The sequence below is a fragment of the Danio rerio genome, chromosome 19 (assembly GCF_049306965.1).
Source record: "Danio rerio strain Tuebingen ecotype United States chromosome 19, GRCz12tu, whole genome shotgun sequence".
NCBI classification, from domain to species: Eukaryota; Metazoa; Chordata; class Actinopteri; order Cypriniformes; family Danionidae; genus Danio; species Danio rerio.
Window position 1 is genome coordinate 15,646,269 of NC_133194.1, and position 21,703 is coordinate 15,667,971.

Genomic DNA, 21,703 nt, shown 5'->3' on the forward strand with positions numbered 1-21,703 from the left:
ATTCACATAGAATTATTTAAAGCTAACACTTAACTTAAGTATTTGTCCAGCAAATAGAACGTTTAGTGTAAAGCAATCCTGTATTATATTATTACGTGGCCAACAATAACAATATAAAAACAGTATCTAATTATTTAATAAGCAAGGTAGCAGTATCTGAAGCTGAGGCATTAACTTATAAAGCACACAACACACCAACACGGATCTTAAAACGAAACAAAAGTTTATTGCTACTCTACAACACAAAGTACTAATCTAACGTTACGTAAAACAAACAAACGCACATACATACACACACTCACAAGCAGTTTGAGGAGAGTTATGACTGAGTGGATTCAACTTCTAGCATTTGCTACGTTCTTAGCATTGCAACCTGAGAGAAACCATAAAAGCAGAGAATTTTGTTATTCTTTACTACTTAAACATAATTCACACCAGATTCAGTAATGGATAGAAACCTTGTTTGTGCTACTTGCGTTCTGATGTAATTTTTGGTTTCCTCGACTGGTCCAAAGGGAAATCCCGGCGAAGCTGATTGGTCAGCGTAGCAACTTCAGTGACGTGATGGAATTCCCTTGTCGGTGAAGAGGGGTTTCCTTAGTCGGTTGCTAGGGATACGGATGTTGGACAAGGCGGCGTTCGAAGTCCTTCCTGGGTTCCTGTAGTTAGGATGAGTTTCAGGGTTTGGATGTGTTGACCCGATGGCTTGTTGTTGAAGCGGTTGCACAAGCAGATCGGGGGTCGAGCCGGCAGCAAGTGAAGGTCGCGGTCTGCTGCGTGATGTAACGAGGCTTCCGGCGAGGCGATGTAACGGCCACAGCACGAGAAGAGCGACGTCCGGGCAGCGACGGCGGTGACAATTGGCAAAGATGACCGGCAAAAGACGACAATGAAATTCCTTTGTTCAAAGTTTTATAGGCTTTGGTAGAGGCTGGGTCTACACAATACTTGTCCAATCAGATAAGGTGCGGGGTGGAGTCACACCCCAATTCTGCCCTCTAGGAGGCCGGGTTGACACCTGGTGTGGATGCTGCTTTGATAGCATAGTGGTTAAAATAAAGTCTTATAACATCGACACTTTTCATAGTATGGTTTCTTTATATAAACCAATGCATTTGAAATGTTCCTAGCTTTCAATCGATACCAAACATGAAGTATGTCATAAACATTCTGTAGATTTCATTTGTCACTGAGGGCTATTACTCAATAACTATCCATAACAGTTTTGTTAAACACATGGAACATGTACACACAAAAACCTACAGAAACATAAAGTAAACATACATTACTCAAATAAACTGTTTTACTTAAATGTCCATTAAACTTTGGAAGCGTTTCTGATCGCTTCTGTGTCTGCCTGAGAATGTGTATTCCTTGCAGACGCCAAAGGACAAGCGAACCAAAAGGTACTTCTCAAAAACCGGTTTGGTGGGTTTTTGATTGTAGAGCCTCTTATTGTTTTAGGTGGAAAAGTTAATTAACACGCAACTGTGATGTTGACTGGCTAGGTATCCTGTGGATTTGCCTTTTGCTGGGTGCCTGTGGATTGCTTTGAAAATGAAACCAAAGCTCAGACATATAGGCACCAACCAATCTTTTAAGGATAACATGGTCTGTGACTTGTTCGGTTCTGGAACGATCCGTTGACTCCCCACATCCCCCATTTGGATGGTGATGTTCCTGGCATGAACATCGGCAGACACTGGAACAAGAGGCATAGGTAGAGAGAGAACAGACACACAAGACACAAACCACATTTCCATTCCATAGACTGAGTTCTGGTGCAGGTTTTAGCTTAAATTGTTCGGGTTAAGAACACAAGGTGTAGTGTAACATTGCCTGAAATAATTCAAATTTAGTTATTTAGCTAGTTTACTTCATTGCGAGTATGTAGTGGTGCTAGCTTCAACTTAAATGAGCAATAATTTTGCAGCAATTGACACTACTTTGGGAGAAGGAGTCAATCCTACTTTTAGGCCCTGTGCATGAATTTGCAGGAGTTCCCTGTAGAGGGGACTGGAACTGCAAATCAGTTAGGGAGAGAGAGAGAAAGAAGGAAATCAAGAGGCATAGTGATGCAACAAAACAAGGTAGGTTAAAAACCAGCAAAACAGTGTGGCAAATGTGGAGTGGATCCTCTCTACTAGAGGTTGTTCTAGCAGTGCTGTAGAGGAGAAAGTATTAGTGTTATGTTTAACTAGGTGTTTCCCTAGAATGTCAAAGGTTATGTTAGTATGTAGAGGGTAGAACAGTTGATCTGTGTCAAGTTGTGGTCCTCCCCCATTTGTTTCTCAATGATGATGGAGCTGTCAAATGTTCCTCCAGTAATGGAGGTACCGGAGTTTGGCATGGGTCAGGAAGGGTTTCAGGACTGAACTGAGGTTTGTCGGAGGAGTGGCAGACGACCCGAACGGCACTTTTGGAAACCTGAGGGCTTTCATCTGCAAGTGTTTGTTGGTTCAGGTGATTGTTGCTTCTCCGCTCGGCGACTAGTCAGGCTGAATCTGCTTTTTCCTTTTCCCGTTTCCTGTCCTCCTCTATGCATTTGAGAAACTCTTTCATCATCAATTTCACCAGTTCTTGAGGGTCAAATCCCGGTGGGGTATTTTCCTCTTGCTGGGATTGAGTCTGAGCGTTGTCAGGGTGGAAATGTTTGGAGTACCTTCGTTGACTCCTTGGACTTGATGATACAGGGTTTTGATGTCTTCCCTTGGATGGTGACCAGCTTTTGTTTGACCCCCATTGGTTTCTTTCCTGGTGGTGTTCAGGTGAGCGTCGTTGTCCACGCGGTCCATCCCAGTGACTGTTCCTCTGTTTGAATCTCGTGTCAGCATAGGAGTTCTGTTGTCTATTGGACGGAGACGCATTCCACGCTGGGGATAGTGGTCTCACGCTGTTTGGGCGTTGGGCACCCTCTAGTGCCAGTTCTGGATTCTGGGTGTTAAAGTCAAGAACTTTTGCAGTTTTAGTGTTCTTCTCTAACACCATCTTTTGTTTGTCGTGGGCTTTCTGTGTCAAATCTCGCAATTGTTGGATGCTCATTGTTCGTGGGCATGCGAGTACTCCGAGATGTTGGCTTACTGCAGGATGGAGGTTTCTCAGGAAGAGAATCTTAAAGTTCAGGTCTTCTTCCATATTCGGTTCGTTGCGAGTTCCGAAAAAGGCTTGCCTGAGTCGGTTGTAGTAAGCATGTGGAGACTCATTGCGAGCTTGTTTTGTCTCTAGAGCACTTAACAGTCCTTGATCTGATTCAGGGTTTGCAAACTCTCTGATGAGGGCTTCTTGGAGCAAACGGTAATCGTTCTTTACCCGAGCCGGTTGTCGGTCCAGGAAGCTGCGCACCTCAGTGCTGGATGTGGCTCGAAGCAAATACAGTCTTTCTTTATCAGAGACATTGGGTCTCATTTCCAGATGGAAATCAATGTCTTGCAAATAAGCGTGGACCTCCAAACCACCTGACACACTTGGAGTAAACTTGCCAATGTTTCTGGCCAGCTTGTCAAGGTCTTTAAGGTCCAGACTGTATGACGATCTGTGACTGGCTATCACAGGCTCTCGTCGCTGTGGGGTAAAGTAAGGCTCTTCAGAAGGTGTTGGCGAAGATCTTCGGCATGGTTTCTCACCTCTTTCAGTAGGTGAGAGCTCAGGGACAGGGGATCCTGTCCTACTTGGCAGGGGCGAGGCTGGTGCACATCTTGTCTTTGGAGGTTCATAGCGCAGTGCATAGGCATGCCTGAGTTCACTGGCGGACTCCTCTTTGATGTCATCCACTTCCTGCATTAGTCTGTCGATCTCATGTCTTGCTTCGCTCAGGTGAGTTTCAAGGGCTTTGATTCTGGCCTTCTTGTCTCTTAAGTCCACCTTCGCTTCCTTCAGTAGCTGTTCAGCGTAATCTAGCTTGTTAGCGACGTCAGCGTGGTCTGCTCTGGCTTGTTCTCTTTCTTCTGTGATGGCTGTTAGGGCTTCTTGTAGTTTGTCGATCTCCTCTGTGGTACCTTCATCCACCTCATTTGGTTGTTGAAGACGTTCCTGAGCCTCTAGCTCTAGCTGCTCGATGCGGGCTTGCAGGCGTGTCAGCTTGTGTTGGAGTTGGGAGGCGTGTCTGTCACTCAATTTGAGGGTGGCTATGAGTGTGTGACTCAAAGTACCAGTGATTTTGGCCAGCTCCTTGTGGTTAAAGCTTTGACTTGGGTCTTGCTTCATGATGCTGTCTATGTTCTCATCCAATTGGTTTTGCGTCAGGGGCTGCAGTGTTTCGGCAGCTTTAGGGAGGAGACTGCCTGTTACAACGCTCAGCCATGTTTCCAGGTCCTTCCAGTGGCCAACAGGATCTTTGGAGTGAGCCATGTTTTGCGGCGGGGGGGAGGACTTAGGATTTTAACTGACACAGACCTTGAAGAGAGATAGAGAGGAGAAAGAAAAAAAAAACAAGGTAGAACAATGCAAACAGAAAAGGAGAAATGTTAATGTGCAATGTTAAGTGTGTTCTAATGTTGAGTGAAGTGTGGTTCTCTGGAACTGTGGCCCTCTGGTGGGTACGCGTGTCTAACTGGTAGTCTCTGTGGAAAGAGTCAGTAGCACAGACACAGTGAGAGAACAAAGAAAAACAAAAGTGATAAGGAGACCAAGGAGTAGGGTGAAAATCTGTAGTTTCCACTTTCCTAGAAAGAGGGTTCCTTTGGCTTTTGTTAAATAAAAAAAAAAATAAGATTTCTAAATACCAGGACTGAAGTTGCTATTAACTTTCTTCTGAAGTGGCAGAAAGTAGGACAACAATAACAGTATTGGCTTCTGAATAGGATTGACTCCGTACACCAAATAAATTGTTTCTGGATGCGTGTTTAGAATTGGATCTAATGACGCCTATCTTCTTGGTGACCTGATGAGTGAGAAAGGAGGTGTGAGATCAGACAATTTTAACAATTAAAAGTGTTAAAGTGTTCAAGTGTCCCAAACATCTATTAAATGTTTCTAAAATTCTCTGCTTTTTGACTCTCACAAGCACAATCCTTAAACCAGCATCAATAGTCCAGTAAAAAGAAGATAGTTAGTTGAAAGAGATAACAAAGGAGTTAGTTTTCTCTTAGCATTAGGTGTAATTAAGGATGTCAAAACAATGGCACTGTTGAGTTGATACTCAAAAAGGGTTGGTTTTATTGTGTTATATAGTAACCACTTAGCCTACGTATTAGAAAAATCTGAATTTTCCTTTTGAAGTTTGGCTAATTGGAGGGCTCCACTAGATGAAAAGACTAAATTCAAATTTTAATTGAACTTAACTTTAAACCTGTAAAGAAGTAATAACTTTTATAAATTATCATTAAGATTGATAAGAACACTTATGACTAAATTAAATTATTAATTATTGCTAAAATGATAGAGCCATGCATAAATGAACCATTAATGAAATTAAAATTTCAAAACAATGAAGTTGGTTAAAGTAACATTTAATGCAGTTTGTCATTAAATTAAACAATTATAATTTATTTAATCAGTGAGTCTTATCCGTATAAATCAACAATTATAGGAAATGGGTGTTCCTAGATGTTGATGAATGGAAAAAGTATTGATACTTGTACAGGTCAGAGAGCATTAATTTATAGTCATGAAAACAAAACTATAATTCATCACTAATAAAACCAACAGCTTATGTGAGTTCAAACTGATTAAATTCAACAGGCCAGGTACAGCAGGAAAAACAAAAATAAAATAAAATAGTAGTGATTAAACTCAGCAGTTAGATCGTGCACACTTTGATTAACTTTGCATTTGTTAACTTTTCCAAGGTGAGTAAAGAGAAACAACTGAGATGCAAGAGTTATTTCAAGCATCAGCCATGCAATCCATTTAAGACCACTAAATGCTACGTGCTATCTATTAGCCTTCGCTGCTACTGGAAATGCATAAACTTTAATGCAAACGCGTTAGCGTTAGTTTAGCTTAGCTTCACGCTATGCTCTTTGTTTACAATTCAAGCTGGCGCTGGCGGACTGCACATGCGCGCTTGAATGTAATTCCGGCAAGTCTCTCTGTACTTCCGGACCAGGGTTGCTGCTATGGTAACGACCACAAAGTGGAATAATAGCAAATTTCACAGTATCACTTGAGATGACGGCGCATCTCACACTGTTCAAGCAAAAAGCACTAGTTAGATTTTATATCTTAACAGTACTGAACGATTCTCAACTTATGAAAGTGAGATAAAATTAATCAACAGGATTTCTGAGATTAATACAAATCGTGACAGAGATATGGGGGATCTCAGCACTCTGTGTTAAGTCTGTTTAGACTGCAAACACAACCGTGGATTCAAACCACAATTTCAATTGATCAATTTCAAAACTTCTCCTATAAACTACGCTAGTCAGCTCTCTCTGAGCTCCGCGTTTTAAATAATTTACTAAGTATTAGCAAATTACAGGGCAACAAGAATTTAGTTAGCTATGCTAAATCGGTTACCAGGAGAAAACACAGCTGAGTTTCCATCCGGGAATCGCGGCGTACGAAATCATACTGTGAAGGCCTTATATAACGTTATGAGATAAGCACAAAGGAATACGCTTTGTCTTTCTCTACATGCGCTTTAGAGCGGCTTACAGTTTGTCTCGGCGGACAACTTAAATGAAGTTTTACTTTCTTAACAACACTAAATGCAGTCAAGCAATAAAACAAATGGTACCACAATGAAATTGTGCAGTAACAAAACTTCTGTTCTTTCTAATCTATTCTTTCCGGACAAAAATAGAAAAGATTAACAACGTGATTTCTGGGTTTTGTGCTTTAAAAGTTAGATCTGCTTGCCCGAATTATTCTCCACCACTATGTAAGAATCAGCTCTTTGGTTTAAATCATGTTTAAACTTTGGGGATTCGAATCAAAGATTCGAACATGATTCACATAGAATTATTTAAAGCTAACACTTAACTTAAGTATTTGTCCAGCAAATAGAACGTTTAGTGTAAAGCAATCCTGTATTATATTATTACGTGGCCAACAATAACAATATAAAAACAGTATCTAATTATTTAATAAGCAAGGTAGCAGTATCTGAAGCTGAGGCATTAACTTATAAAGCACACAACACACCAACACGGATCTTAAAACGAAACAAAAGTTTATTGCTACTCTACAACACAAAGTACTAATCTAACGTTACGTAAAACAAACAAACGCACATACATACACACACTCACAAGCAGTTTGAGGAGAGTTATGACTGAGTGGATTCAACTTCTAGCATTTGCTACGTTCTTAGCATTGCAACCTGAGAGAAACCATAAAAGCAGAGAATTTTGTTATTCTTTACTACTTAAACATAATTCACACCAGATTCAGTAATGGATAGAAACCTTGTTTGTGCTACTTGCGTTCTGATGTAATTTTTGGTTTCCTCGACTGGTCCAAAGGGAAATCCCGGCGAAGCTGATTGGTCAGCGTAGCAACTTCAGTGACGTGATGGAATTCCCTTGTCGGTGAAGAGGGGTTTCCTTAGTCGGTTGCTAGGGATACGGATGTTGGACAAGGCGGCGTTCGAAGTCCTTCCTGGGTTCCTGTAGTTAGGATGAGTTTCAGGGTTTGGATGTGTTGACCCGATGGCTTGTTGTTGAAGCGGTTGCACAAGCAGATCGGGGGTCGAGCCGGCAGCAAGTGAAGGTCGCGGTCTGCTGCGTGATGTAACGAGGCTTCCGGCGAGGCGATGTAACGGCCACAGCACGAGAAGAGCGACGTCCGGGCAGCGACGGCGGTGACAATTGGCAAAGATGACCGGCAAAAGACGACAATGAAATTCCTTTGTTCAAAGTTTTATAGGCTTTGGTAGAGGCTGGGTCTACACAATACTTGTCCAATCAGATAAGGTGCGGGGTGGAGTCACACCCCAATTCTGCCCTCTAGGAGGCCGGGTTGACACCTGGTGTGGATGCTGCTTTGATAGCATAGTGGTTAAAATAAAGTCTTATAACATCGACACTTTTCATAGTATGGTTTCTTTATATAAACCAATGCATTTGAAATGTTCCTAGCTTTCAATCGATACCAAACATGAAGTATGTCATAAACATTCTGTAGATTTCATTTGTCACTGAGGGCTATTACTCAATAACTATCCATAACAGTTTTGTTAAACACATGGAACATGTACACACAAAAACCTACAGAAACATAAAGTAAACATACATTACTCAAATAAACTGTTTTACTTAAATGTCCATTAAACTTTGGAAGCGTTTCTGATCGCTTCTGTGTCTGCCTGAGAATGTGTATTCCTTGCAGACGCCAAAGGACAAGCGAACCAAAAGGTACTTCTCAAAAACCGGTTTGGTGGGTTTTTGATTGTAGAGCCTCTTATTGTTTTAGGTGGAAAAGTTAATTAACACGCAACTGTGATGTTGACTGGCTAGGTATCCTGTGGATTTGCCTTTTGCTGGGTGCCTGTGGATTGCTTTGAAAATGAAACCAAAGCTCAGACATATAGGCACCAACCAATCTTTTAAGGATAACATGGTCTGTGACTTGTTCGGTTCTGGAACGATCCGTTGACTCCCCACACAGCCGAGGCTCAAACTAGCTACCTTTTTGCTGTGAGACGACAATGCTACCCACTGCACTACAACGCTGTCCTGTGTGTGAAATATGAAGGCATATTTTCTGTAAAGCTTTATAAAGCTGTAAACGAAGAGTTTTTCTGGACCAGACTCTAAACCAAGGGGTGAGAAAAATTTCCCAAAATACACTAGCCACAGCTGCACTCGGAAGAAGATCCATTAATTAATATTTTTTGTCATTATTACGAATCTTTACAACAAACAAACATGTTTTAATATATTCATAACTGCGTATGTATTTTACAGTCATGTTTTAAAAAAAACACGATAAAATTAAACCCGCTTAATTTCGCGATCTATAATCCCTTATAATAACTCCTGTACAGCAGTCCCAGAACATTCTGACACTCGATGACACTGGAATACCCTGTCAGAAAAGTCTGGTGGCTGGGAATGGGCTTTTTACAGTGTCTGCTATAATGTTATTGTTGTTTTTGGTGTGTTTACAGAGATGAATATGACCACTGTGTAAATACACACAGTTACGATCTTATTGCCACATTAGATCGTTAAGATGACATAATATATGCCTTCAGTGATTTCCTGAAGATGAATTCCAAAAAATAACACAACTGGAACCACTATGGCAGTCGCGATCATCTGATCTCATATTAAGCAAGAGATTGAGAGGACATATGATGATGTGTGCAGGTGCTGTAGTGCTGTCCCAATTCTTAGGGGTACATTTTGAAGCCCTTCCCCTTAACCCTCGGTTGTAAGGGGAAGAGGAAGGGGAAGGGGTACAAAAATAGATTTGTTATTGGGCCTAAATTGTTCTTTGGCAGAAGGCACGTTTCTTTGGTAAATGCAAAAATTCTCTAGAACTGGTTTTACAGGTCCATTTTTAACCATAGGAAATTGGCCCTAATATAATATGGTTGCTGGGTGACGCAGTGGCGCAGTAGGTAGTGCTAGCAGGATGGCTCGAGCGAGGCTCGAACCAGCAAGAAGGTCGCTGGTTTTAGCCTCGGCTGGGTCAGTTAGCGTTTCTGTGTGGAGTTTGCATGTTCTCCCTGTGTTTGCGTGGGTTTCCTCCGGGAGCTCCGGTTTACCCCAAAGTCCAAAGACATGCGGTATAGGTAAATTGGGTAAGCTAAATGTCCGTAGTGTATGAGTGTGTGTGGATGTTTCCCAAAGATGGGTTGTGGCCGGAAGGGCATCCGCTGTGTAAAAACGTGCTGGATAAGCGGTTCATTCCGCTGTGGCGACCCCAGATTAATAAGAAAACTAAGCCGAAAAGAAAATCTATGAATAATATAGTTGCTTTTGACCATATTTGGAAGTCTTGTAAATATTAAAGTCTGCAAGAACTGGAAGTTGCTGAGTCTTTTATTTCAGAATGCTGATTTACTTTCAACTAAAACTGAACTTTGAGTTGGAGTCGGGTTTTCTTTTTTTATGATGTCAACAGAGAAGAACCACCATACCAAGCACAGAAACAAATGTTCAGATTTTGATTAATTATTTCCCAAACCACACATTTTTCAGTGAATTAACTTGCAGTAATAGCAAAATAAAGGGACTTACACGAGAACAAGGAAACAATTGTGTTTGAGGCTCACTGTATGTCATTTACTAAACTTTTATTATTTAGCTATGCATAGCTATATCCAGATTTTCAATCTATGACACCTTTAAAAGTGTTAAATAATACGCAGACAGCAAATCTCTGGATCTGCCATTACCAGCATTTTTCATAAGAACATTTGCTTCAAAACTGCTCAAGCTCCCTTTAGTTGAAATGGAACTGCAGGAGCATTTAAAAAGTCATTCCACAGATGCTTCATCTGAGCGATCTGCATTTAAACTGGACCGTTCCAGGTCACTAAAGTTGTGTTTTTAAAGGATTGTGGGTCAATGTCCCATTGGAAAATGAATCATCTTCCAAGTCCCTGTGCTCCTCTGGAATTCTGTATATTTTTATTGGATTTTCCGCACTTTGCTTCATCCATTCTTTCTTTTTTATGTTTCCTTGTTCCTATCACAGAGAAGATACCAGAAGCATGATGCTGTCACCACAGTCCCTCACTGCACCAGAGGTGCTTTTTGTTAATGCATTCTTAAGGTCTTCTGCTTTTGGTGTTGCTGTAGATTTTTTAAAGGCCACTTTCCCCAGTGGGAGGGGAACTTCGATGCAATGTGGAAAACTTCCACTATGGGCATTTCATCAGAAAGCCAATCATCTGACAAGAAATAAAACAGGCCAATGAAATGCCAATGAATTGGCAGTGCCAGCACATGCAGCTGGCAGCAATCACAATCAATTGTGAATAAGAATGCCAGCCAAGCGTCGCAAAGCACCTTTTTGCTTTCAGAAACCTCACATGCAGACTGAAAGAGACGTTATGCTGTTATCCTCCAACTTGGTTTGAGAGAGAGAGAGAGTGAGAGAAAACTGCCGTCTTCTGAGAGGCTGATTTCTCCCGATTTCAGTGTGAGCAACAGTGCGAGCAGCAGGGGTTAAGCTGGGCTTTACCTATTCATGGGCTTTTCGCTGGACTGGTACTTCAAGATCGGTGAGTATAAAGCGATTATACTAAAAAAACAGCAGTCGCGCAGAACGCCAGTTTAAAGACATCACTCTGACCATGCGTTTCTGGATGTGGTGGTTTCCTGTCCCTGGATGATGGGCACGAGCACTGTGTTGTATATCTTAGGGTTCAGCATGTTAATGCTGTGCTTGCAGGCAGTTTGTCGCGCAGCTAAGATCATGGCTTACTATTGCAAAATGAGCGAACCACTCCTGTTGTCCTCCGCAAGTAGCGGATGGCACTCCGGCAGATCTGAGGATTACAGTGGGGGTCAATCCGCCGCCCCCGGGCTTGCAGGCCTCCCAATCCTCAGCACGCACCATCCAAGTTTAGAGTGAGAAAAGCGCTCCATACTCCTGGATGATCGCCCTCTCATTTGATGACACTCAGGACCAGATGTCCATCGTTGCATCAGAGGGTAGGCTATCATTTTCAGATGATAATTCAGACCTGTTTTCTCACTCAAGGGTGGTAAGCGAGGCTCCGTATTTAAAATTTGATATGATGGCCATGCTAACCCGGGCTGTTTCATCAGTCAGGCTGGAGATGGCTTGTCCCCCAGTCACTGGACTGTATAGACAGATATTACGTGGAGGCTCAAAGGAAGGGGAAGCCCTCTATGCCTCCCATTCCCTTTTTCCTGGAGGTGCAGAGTAAGTTCATGCAGCACTGGAGGGCATCTCTTTTTTGCCCAGTCTGCGTGCACTTCTTCATTCACCTTCCTCAATGACAGAGCAGACAAGGGGTATGAGGCGAACACACAGGTTGAGCGCGCTGTCGTGGTCAATCTTGCCGCATGGTGCCTCTTCCTTGCAAGGTCAACCTTGGCTTCCGTCCAAAGCCTGTAGTTTGTCTGCATGCCTCGGGCTGCTTCCACCTTGCATGCTATAGCCACATACCAGCGCTACCTGGCACAGACGTTAGACCAGTGTTGGACCAGCTGCATGAGAGAGGTTCTGACCCAGTCTTATTGCACTTTGCACCGCAACCACCAAGTCGGCCTAGGAAGGACGATGGCACACTAGTGTCAGCAAGTGGTTCAGCAACATCACCTCTAGCCAAACCTGGCAGATATGCATGATGTTGACAAAGTTTGCTTTCTTAACGCACCCCTGTCCCAAGCTGATCTGCTTGGCGACACTGGAATGAGTTCACCCAGGAATGATATCTTGGTGATAGAGCAGTCAAGTGCGATGGGGAAAGTCTTTTACATGTGGACATAGGGGTATCTTCTCTGCGCATGCCTACACCCTGAAGTGGAGTCTATCTGCTGTGTGGTGTGCTTCTCTCTGAGAAAGACCCTGGACATGCCAAATTAGTGTGATGCTATCATTCTTCAGCTGGCTGGAGCTAAGACTGTCCCCTTCACACTAGCCACATTTCCACTATCGGGCCAGTGCGAGCCAGGGCTTTTATCGGGCCAGGCCAATTGCCCGGGAGGTTGAGTAGTGAGGCCGAAATCATGTCTCGTTTCCACTGTCGGGCTAGTAGCTCGCAGCGCGTCACGCAAACCCCGCCCCCAGAACATCCCCCGAATCGAACGTCACTCAATCTGCCCACTTCAGCGGGAATCAGGCAGATAAAGCACATCATCACATCATCACGAAACTATTAAAATTAGGACAACCAAAACAAACAAATTACATGTTACTGTACAGCAGTACAATGTATGTCTATATGCACATGCCTGTGTGTTCTCATTCATCATATTCATTTACTCGCCAACTGGCTGTTGGCATCGAAATCCAGTGGTCTTGCCACTAACGGAGGGACCCAGCGCAGGGAGCGCACACATCCATAATATAAAACCACATATATAAAATTCTCCGTTAATAACTCGATATAAAATGTATTTTATAACATCCTCAGTTAGACAGACGCTGTCCAACATTCACTGAAACATGAACTTTTCCCTATAGGCTTTATGACACTTAATAGGTGATTCCCTTTATTTAAAGATGTTGCTTATTATATCTTAAGTAAAGGAAAGTGTTCAGTGTTTTAGCACATAAGAGCAGCACGTAATAAATTATAGCCTATATTGTGTTGCGTTCAGCAGCTATGCACTAATAAAGCTCTTTATGTATTTAACATATCCTTTTTTAATTTTACCACGTCATATGAAAACATAAACACTTGTTTGAGGACACAGAACTTGAATTTTGAACTTGCAGTTTTCCCCGATGCGTCTGTAAAGTGCTGTGCAGCTGCAGACAGAAAAAAAGGTTGCCTAGTTTCTGCTTTCACTCACCCCGAAAATGCTCTGTTTGCATGATTTGATTAATATCATCGTTTCCAAATACTTTATAAATAATATTTAAAACATTCTCCAGTGTTTATTATTTTTAGAAAATATCTAAAATCTTTTTTTTCAGAGAGGCTTTAGAAAAATGAAAGTTTAATATGGCTTTAAAACAGTTTGATATAGTACCTAATTGTTATAGCTAGCTTTTGTTAGTTTTATATTGGTTTATTTATTTATTGTGATTTTATTATTTTATTTATTTTATTATTATATCATTTTATATTTGTAAATCTTTAAATTATTTCAATATAGCTTAGGCTATTTTATCTAGATATGACACTATTATGTTGAGCCTAAAAAAGTGGACACGAAATTTGTAAAGTTTAATGTCTTTTTGTTGTATTCATATTGTGTATTATCTAAAACAAATAAAAATAAAAACAATAAAAATAAAAGAAAAAAGCCACTCGCGGCATCAACAGAGCTATGAAGGGAGTGCTCTTTTCCTCAGTCTCACACACACATACAGGCATCTAAACGCGCACAAACACACCTTTTAAACTTGACAAAAACTCTCGAAAACCTTTACTGTCTGCTGTGTCTTTATGTGTGTTCTTTCATGGTGTAAAGATTATTATGCGTTATTGAATCATCAAGGAGGATGCAGCAATGTCACTATAAATTAAAACATATTTATTATTTTATGCAACAGCCTTAATTGAAAAAGGCCAGCCGCTGGCCCCAAGAAAGCCCCGATTTGCCCCAATTTGGCCCGATTAGGCCCCGGAAGTGACAGTGGAAAGGCGACTGGCCTTGGCTCGCCCTGGCTCGCTCGCTTTAGGCGCGATAATGGAAACACGGCTACTGAGAGGTTGGCGATACAATCATCCCTGCATTGAGGACACAGGGATCACATCGCGCTGGGACAGCATCACCTCTTCATCCAGTTCCCAGAGGCGTAAGACACTGGATGATTAAATCAATCCTGTACCCCTCTTATGCCCTATTGAAGATCTCTCTGTAGGCGAAGTCTGCTCAGTCTACTCAACTCAGTATTTTAAAAATGACTGTCCAGGTATACAGTTCTGCTGGTTGTGTTGGCATTGGTCAAGAGGGTCGGGTATCTGGAGACATTTTCGGTCTGTGAAGTATGCCGCCCACTCTCACGTTTTCCTGACACCCTTTTCCACCTAGGTGCCCGAGGTTCCTATGGTGCTTTTTTCTGACCATGTAGTGAACCTGCAAGCACCGCCCATGAGGAGGCAGACCCAGACCCTTTCTTTGCTGTGTCCTGTATGCGCACTGCGCCATGTGACCGCATTTAGAGTTTTTGACTCTAAGCAGCTCCTTTTCTGTTATGATCAGCAGACAGGAAGTGCCATATCCATACTGAGGTTGGTCCATCGCATAGTGGATGTCATCTCCCTTGCTTTCAGTGCCAGGTTGAGCCACATCCCCCGGGAGTGAGAGCGAACTCCACTAGGAGTGTCACCTCTTTTTCAGCGTGAGCACGCAGCACTTCTCTAACCGTCATCTGTGGAGCTGTGGGCTGGGCGACACCTAATACATTTGTAAGATTATATATAGATTATATATCTTTAAGTGAATCTGATTGTCCTCACGTGTGCTGGATAACGCCAGTGAATGAGGAAATTTGGTTTGGTGTTGAAAAACGCTTACTGCGCCTTTTCTCTGTCAAAGAGGTACATGCACTTTTTTTACTCTGCTTAGTTGAGTTCCCCATGCGGCGAACCCCACAGAGTTCCTCCGAGGCCCTCAGTACCTGACTCAGCATAGGACTCGGGTGCCTGGCCCATTACATTGTCGGCCCTTATGATCATGGCCTTCCAATCATCCCCTGCCACCGTATTGGCTCTATCACTGTCTCTCCACTCCACCAATAGCTGGTTTGTGGTGAGCGCACTGGTGCCGTTGTCCTGTGGCTGCTGTTGCATCATCCAAGTGGATGCTGCACACTGGTGGTGGTGTGGAGAGACTCCCCCTCAAGATTGTGAAGCGCTTTCGCTGTATGGCCATACACAATAAATGCGCTATATAATTACACATTACATTGTTTGCATGCCCACTTGGTAAGCCCACGTTTTGTGTTTAGGTGCCTGCTTTGCACGATCCCCATATGCTTCACTTAGTCACTGTATAGTTATAAAATGTGTTACATTTCTAAATTAAATTAGACTTGTCATTTCGATTTTATCAACATAGGCTCACATATTAAAATGTGCCCAGTGATACATTTCCGAGAACTGACAAATGCTTGCCCTCGGGGTACATAATGGTTGTATTTTGTGTGTAAAATAAACACTGTGGGGGGATACCACTGACCACTTACCTTGGTATGGATGGCTTTTCTGGCATGACTTGTTTGTTAGACTTGATGAGCACAGAGGACAAATCAGATTTTTTGTCTGAGATCTGTTTTTGTCTTGACAGCCCAAGCTGCATGCAATCTGATCTAGTCAATTCACATTTGTGCTACTTTCATATGTATTATAAAATCAGATACAGAGCTAATGTTTTGCAATGAGACCACAGCATGAATAGTTATGTAGAATTTCATGTAACTTTTACATGCGTCATCATTATGTGTTGCAACATTATCTGCATAGTAAAATAGCACACATGGCTAATACTTTAGCATTTTGAATGCAAAACTGGCGCTTGTTAACCAATCGTTAACCTTTTAAAAATAAATATTGTTCCGTTAGATTTAACATAAAACAATTGCATGTATAAAATGAATAAAACACACAGGCCTATACAAAATAGCTATTTTTCACTTAAATAATTAATGCATTAACAGAACCAAATAGGAAAGACTTTGATATGAATATGAAAATTAGCCAATTTTGCCTTCTCAGTTCATTCTGCAGCTGCTCATTAACCCTTGATGAGTTCATTACACCGGTGGCCAGAAAGACATGCACTGCGCTTGTCATAAATCACAAATGATAAGTGTTTTCAAACAAGACTTATTTTAGGTTCCAAATGCCAAAATACACATTAGTAGTAGCAGAACCACCCCTTCCAATTTATGGTTGTCTGTGAAAAGGCAATAATCTTATTAAACCTAATTTGCAAGTGTGCTTTCTTCATCCAGTATGTACACATTGTGTGCATAATTAGACATTTTGTGCAGCCCTAACTGTACTTTTGTGCATGTGGGTCAGTTTAGGATCATGATCTGTTCTCACTGGAAATCTGATTCTGGCCACATTTATAACAACAATGTGAGAGCTATGCAAAAAATCTAATTTGAAAAAAATCTTTTTTTTTTCTTTAAGCACTAAGCCCTGCAGTGTGAACGTTTTTGTGAAAACACAAACTGCAAGATCCCCCTGGGCACACATATTTCCAATGAGCCTAGGTTGATAAACTACAGTATATATATAAACTGCCACTCTTTGTATGCTTATTTTTCCTCACTTGTAAGTTGCTTTCTGCTACTTTCTGATAAAAGCAAATGCTAAATGAATACATGTAAATGTGTTGTTTGTTCAGAGAGGATCTTCTATAGATATTGATTGTAATAATTGGTTATTTGAGATTCCGTTGCATTTCTGTGTAGGAATTGTATACAGTTTCAACCCAAAGAATGACCAGTCTATGACCAGTCTAACACAACATATATGTGTTCTAACCTGGTTGGTTAGATAGACTAGGAAAATTTCCTCAGCTCTCAGCCGTTTTTATCAAAACTGGTTAAAAAACAGTATAGTCTACATTTAGGCAGTTATATGTTTACTACACAAAGTCTGTCTTGAATAAAAAGTAGAATCACTTTAAAAGAATTAACCATAAAAATAGAAAAATAATTTTAGACATTTTAGATAGTATTAACTCATAGAAAAACAAAAAGAAACAGTTGCTTTTAGCCTTCAGCCCTCAGATCTAATCAAGGTCTCTGTGACCTCTGACCTAGTTTGGTGGCTTGTGAAAATAGTTACATGGAGACAGGCAAATGTGCTGAACATTCTTACTTTAATTTATCTTTAATAAAAATAATGAGAAAGCGAATGATGAGAAAAGGATAAACGTTGATCCATGAGATGCATTGAAAGGTAGAAATCTGAATCCATCTGTAAGTTCAAAGCTATACATTGCCAACATTGTCCCCTTTCTCTGGCATCAGCAAGACATTTTTGGTAAACAGAACGGCTGCCCACTGTATTTTATTTTGGGCCTTTTTTTAAAGATGGTTGTGCATGAAAATCTCAGTAGATCAGCAGTTTTTAAAATACTGTCACACAGACAAACCACACTCAAATTCAGCCTTCTTTCCTATTCAGATTCTCAGTTTAAACTTTAGCTGATGGTTTTCCTCATGTCTAAATGCCAAAATGCATCCCTTCCAAAAAATAACTGCAGTAAGCTGAAGTAAAATTGCAGTTCAAACTGCAGTATAAAGAAGTATAACTGCAGTAAAATTAAGTACAATTGCAAAATTGCAATACAATGAAGTATAAACAGTTCAATTGCAGTACAATAAAGTTCAAAAGCAGTAAAAGTTGCAGTAAACTGAAGTAAAAACAAGTAAACTCCATCACTTGTGCCACAAAGAACCAAACAGGGGGTTCACAGCAATGCCATGGAAGAACCTTTTTTGGTTCTTTCTAGAACCGTTCACCAAATGGTTCCTTGAAAATCTTTTTTTTCTTAAAGGGCGCCTATTGTGAAAAATCTACTTTTCAAGCTGTATGGACAGACAAATGTGTAGGTGTAGTGTATAGACTGTCATATGTGTTGATATAAACACACCTAGTACTTTTTTTTCAATTTAACAACATAAAAACGGTGGACCAAATGGAGCGGTTTTTAGATCGACTGGAAATTGATGTAGGAGTGCTTCCTGTGATCTTAACTAAGAGCAGCTGAAAAGTGGAAGTGCGTTGCCTCACGTGCGCATCCCTCCATTGGAAATAAAATAACGAACTTGCCTGCAGGTCGCACATCATAAGCGCCACTCGGCGATGCGCAGCATCGCGCCATGCAGTGGCATGCATTTTAGAATTCTAAACATAGGTTTCTATCAGGGTACACACAACGGCGCTTCAAGTCGGCGGCTGTTCATATTTCTGCTGCGCCACAGAGCGCCATCTGAATAGTTTCATTTTAAATAAAATGCGAATGTGAGTATCCAATGCAATCTCACGGCAATTCGTAACTTTTTGATTTAGTGGCTAATTCATATGAATTCGTACGATCTAATTTGTACAATTTAGTACAATTTGCTCATCACCCAATGACAGTTGGGGTTAGGGGTGGGGTTGGGTGCCTTGCCTCCTTTTTAAAATCTTACATTTTCATACGACTGAACTCACGGGCTCTTGGGGAAGACGAAGCTAGTTTTCATGTGAAGCAACACACCTCTATTACAGCGACCTGTGTACACGCCCCCAACATGACACTTATTAGTACATGATTAAAAAATCTGAATTGTGTTTTGAACTGAACCAAAACTGGCACACTCAGAAGAACCATAATATTAATATAAAATTTTAAAAAAGGGGTAAACTACTGTATGTGTCCTTTTACTGTTATAAAAAAAAACTTTTTTGTTACTGCAAAGAAGCAAAGTTCTCTGAAAAGTGGACTGACACAGTTTCAATTTACTATAACTTACTAGACACAATCTCTACTGTAAAAGTTCTATAGAAATTTTGAGTTATTGAATTGAATTAAGGCGAAGCAGTGGCGCAGTAGGTAGTGCTGTCGCCTCACAGCAAGAAGGTCGCTGGTTTGAGCCTTGGCTCAGTTGGCATTCCTGTGTGGACTTTGCATATTCTCCCTGTGTTCGTGTGGGTTTCCTCCAGGTGCTCCGGTTTCCCCCACAGTCCAAAGACATGCGGTACAGGTGAATTGGGTAGGCTAAGTTGTCAGAAGTGTATGAGTGTGTATGTAAATGCGTGTGTGGATGTTTCCCAGAGATGAGTTGCGGCTGGAAGGGCATCCGCTGCGTAAAAACTTGCTGGATAAGTTGGCGGTTCAATCCGCTGTGGCGACCCCGGATGAATAAAGGGACTAAGCCGAGAAGAAAATGAATGAATGAATGAATTGAATTAAATTCTTTGTAGAACCATCTGACCTAAATGCAGCAAATAAAAAATCCCAAGAAGAAATATTAAATATTTATTGTAAAAACAATTTGTGTTGTACAGGTCAGGCAAATTATACAATGTTAAATTGGAAAAACACAAAAGCAGTTTAAAAAACACATTTTTTTGTAGAAATTGATAGTTCTATTATTTCATTTGTCAATGCTAGCCATTTCAAATTAAATAAAGGTGCAGTGCACCCAAACATGTCTATAACATTCATGCAGTTTCAAACCAGTTAAATCCTGTAAAATGATACTAATGTAATTTACTGTGGAACCATTTTTATAGTGCAAACAACCATTTGGGGCTACAAAGAACCTTTTGTGAATTGAAAAGGTTCCATGTATGTTAAAGGTTCTTTAAAGAACACTCTACAACAAAAAAGTGCTCTTTAAGAACCTTTATTTTTAGGAGTAAATATGCCAATGATGTGGTAAGAACTGTACTGCACTTGTGTTCCAAGGGGTTTGTTCTTCAACCTCTTCCAAGAATATTTTTTACTTCTTTCAGGGATGTTTTTTTGTATTCAAGTAATTTTCTAATTGGAATTTTAAAAGTTGATTTGCAAAAACAAATAATACAAAAATAACCACAGTAAACCGAACAGTACAACAGCAGTAGCCTATACACAATAATAACTGTGGCACAATTTAATGCAACTACAAAATTACAGTATAATGAGGTAAAAACACAGTTCAACTACGATGCAATAAAGTTCAACAGCAGTAAAATCTGCAGTACAACTGAAGTAACATTAAATAAGCACTAAGGTTCATAAGTATTAAAGTGTACTTTAGTTTTATTATGTATTGCAGTATTGTAGACATAATTCTGTAGTTAGTTATACTAAAAAAAAACTGCATTAATGTTTTGTTAGGGATAAGCTGCTGCCATGTGAGTTTACTGAATTGTAAACAATAAAGTGGCAAGTGAGTTTTTGTAATAATGTTTTCTAGGAGGCAAAGCTGTCCAGATTCTCCCAGATCCAGTTTACATCATGTGAAAGAGTTCAATAACACTAAGGTGAGAAGATTAGCGAGACTATCCATCTATCACAACTCTATGACATTTGACCCTAATCTGACAACAAACAAAAAATCTAAGTTCTGCAAATGCTGAAACAGAATTATCTTAGCATGTAAACAGTGAGTTTCAGAATATTCTCCCTGATCATCCATGTGCTTCTCTAGCTCCATTTACAAGTAAAACAACAGCTCGAGGTGCAGGAATTTCTGTTAAAAGAATACGAGAGACAGGCGTAACTTGAGTTAAATAGGTTGGAGCTCGAAAGTTAACAAACCTGTGTGAATACGTGAAGGCCAGCGGATTGCATGAGTTATGAGTTAGTTCCAGAAGCTTAAAAGGAAAAATTCAGAACGCACAGGATGTATGAACGCCAAGCATTTGTTGAGTTTGCTAGAGAAAAAAATATCCCTTTGAGAAATGGTATGCTGATAAAATAGCTTATACCGCTTGAGAAGCTTATAGGTCCATGCTAAAGTGTTAATTGTGTCTTTCGTTACTCAAATGTGTAGCAGGGTGGATTATTTATTATATTGAGTTGTTAATTTACATTAACTAGTTTGACTGGTTGACTAAAATTAAATGATTAGTGTATAAGAACACTGATTTGGAGCTTGATATGTATTTCTAACACTTTATAATAAAGTTCCATTAGTTAATGTGTGTTAATTTATTTACTAACAGGATCAAACAATGAACAATGCCTTTACTACATTCTTTACTCATCATTTAACTTTAGTTGTGTGAATGTATAATATAAAGTTTAAATATTAATAAAGTTTATGTAGTTTAATCTAAATACTACAATTTGGTGACATTATATGAATAAATATGCATTTAAATGGTATTTTTCTATTAGTTTTATGGATAATGTTATGATATTAGAGTTTTAAGTGTATAATTCTGAACAAAGAAATAGGAAATTAATTGGGGAAGCACTTTTGTTCTGTTCTTAACTAAGAGTGAACACAGTAAGTTTCAGTAACTTCTAAATGCTTTTTATTGAAGAACATTGCTAAATGGCAGAATGAATCACAGCAGGTCTTTGGCAATCTTTGTACATTGTGAAGTTTATTTAAGTAAATCTGACTGAACGCACAGGAATGTGTAGTTCTGAAAATACCTGGCTTATCTTTGACTGCCAAATACCAGTCTGGAAGGCAACAGAAACATACCTTGGCAAGC

The 21,703-nt window shown here is 40.4% G+C and overlaps 1 protein-coding gene across 1 annotated transcript; it reads right to left on the minus strand.

The window, feature by feature from the left end:
- Nucleotides 1-206: 206 nt before the first annotated feature.
- On the minus strand, nucleotides 207-7,779 carry LOC100334495 (uncharacterized). The gene is made up of 2 exons (XM_005174410.6): nucleotides 7,350-7,779; nucleotides 207-4,879 (listed from the first exon to the last, which is right to left on the minus strand). Exon 2 carries the CDS (start codon nucleotides 4,345-4,347, stop codon nucleotides 2,494-2,496), a length of 1,854 nt encoding a protein of 617 aa, XP_005174467.2. The 5' UTR covers nucleotides 4,348-4,879; nucleotides 7,350-7,779; the 3' UTR covers nucleotides 207-2,493.
- Nucleotides 7,780-21,703: the final 13,924 nt, after the last annotated feature.

Excerpts from the sequence above, each read along its gene's own strand:
- LOC100334495 (XM_005174410.6), bottom strand. The coding sequence starts at position 4,347 with ATGGCTCACTCCAAAGATCCTGTTGGCCACTGGAAGGACCTGGAAACA.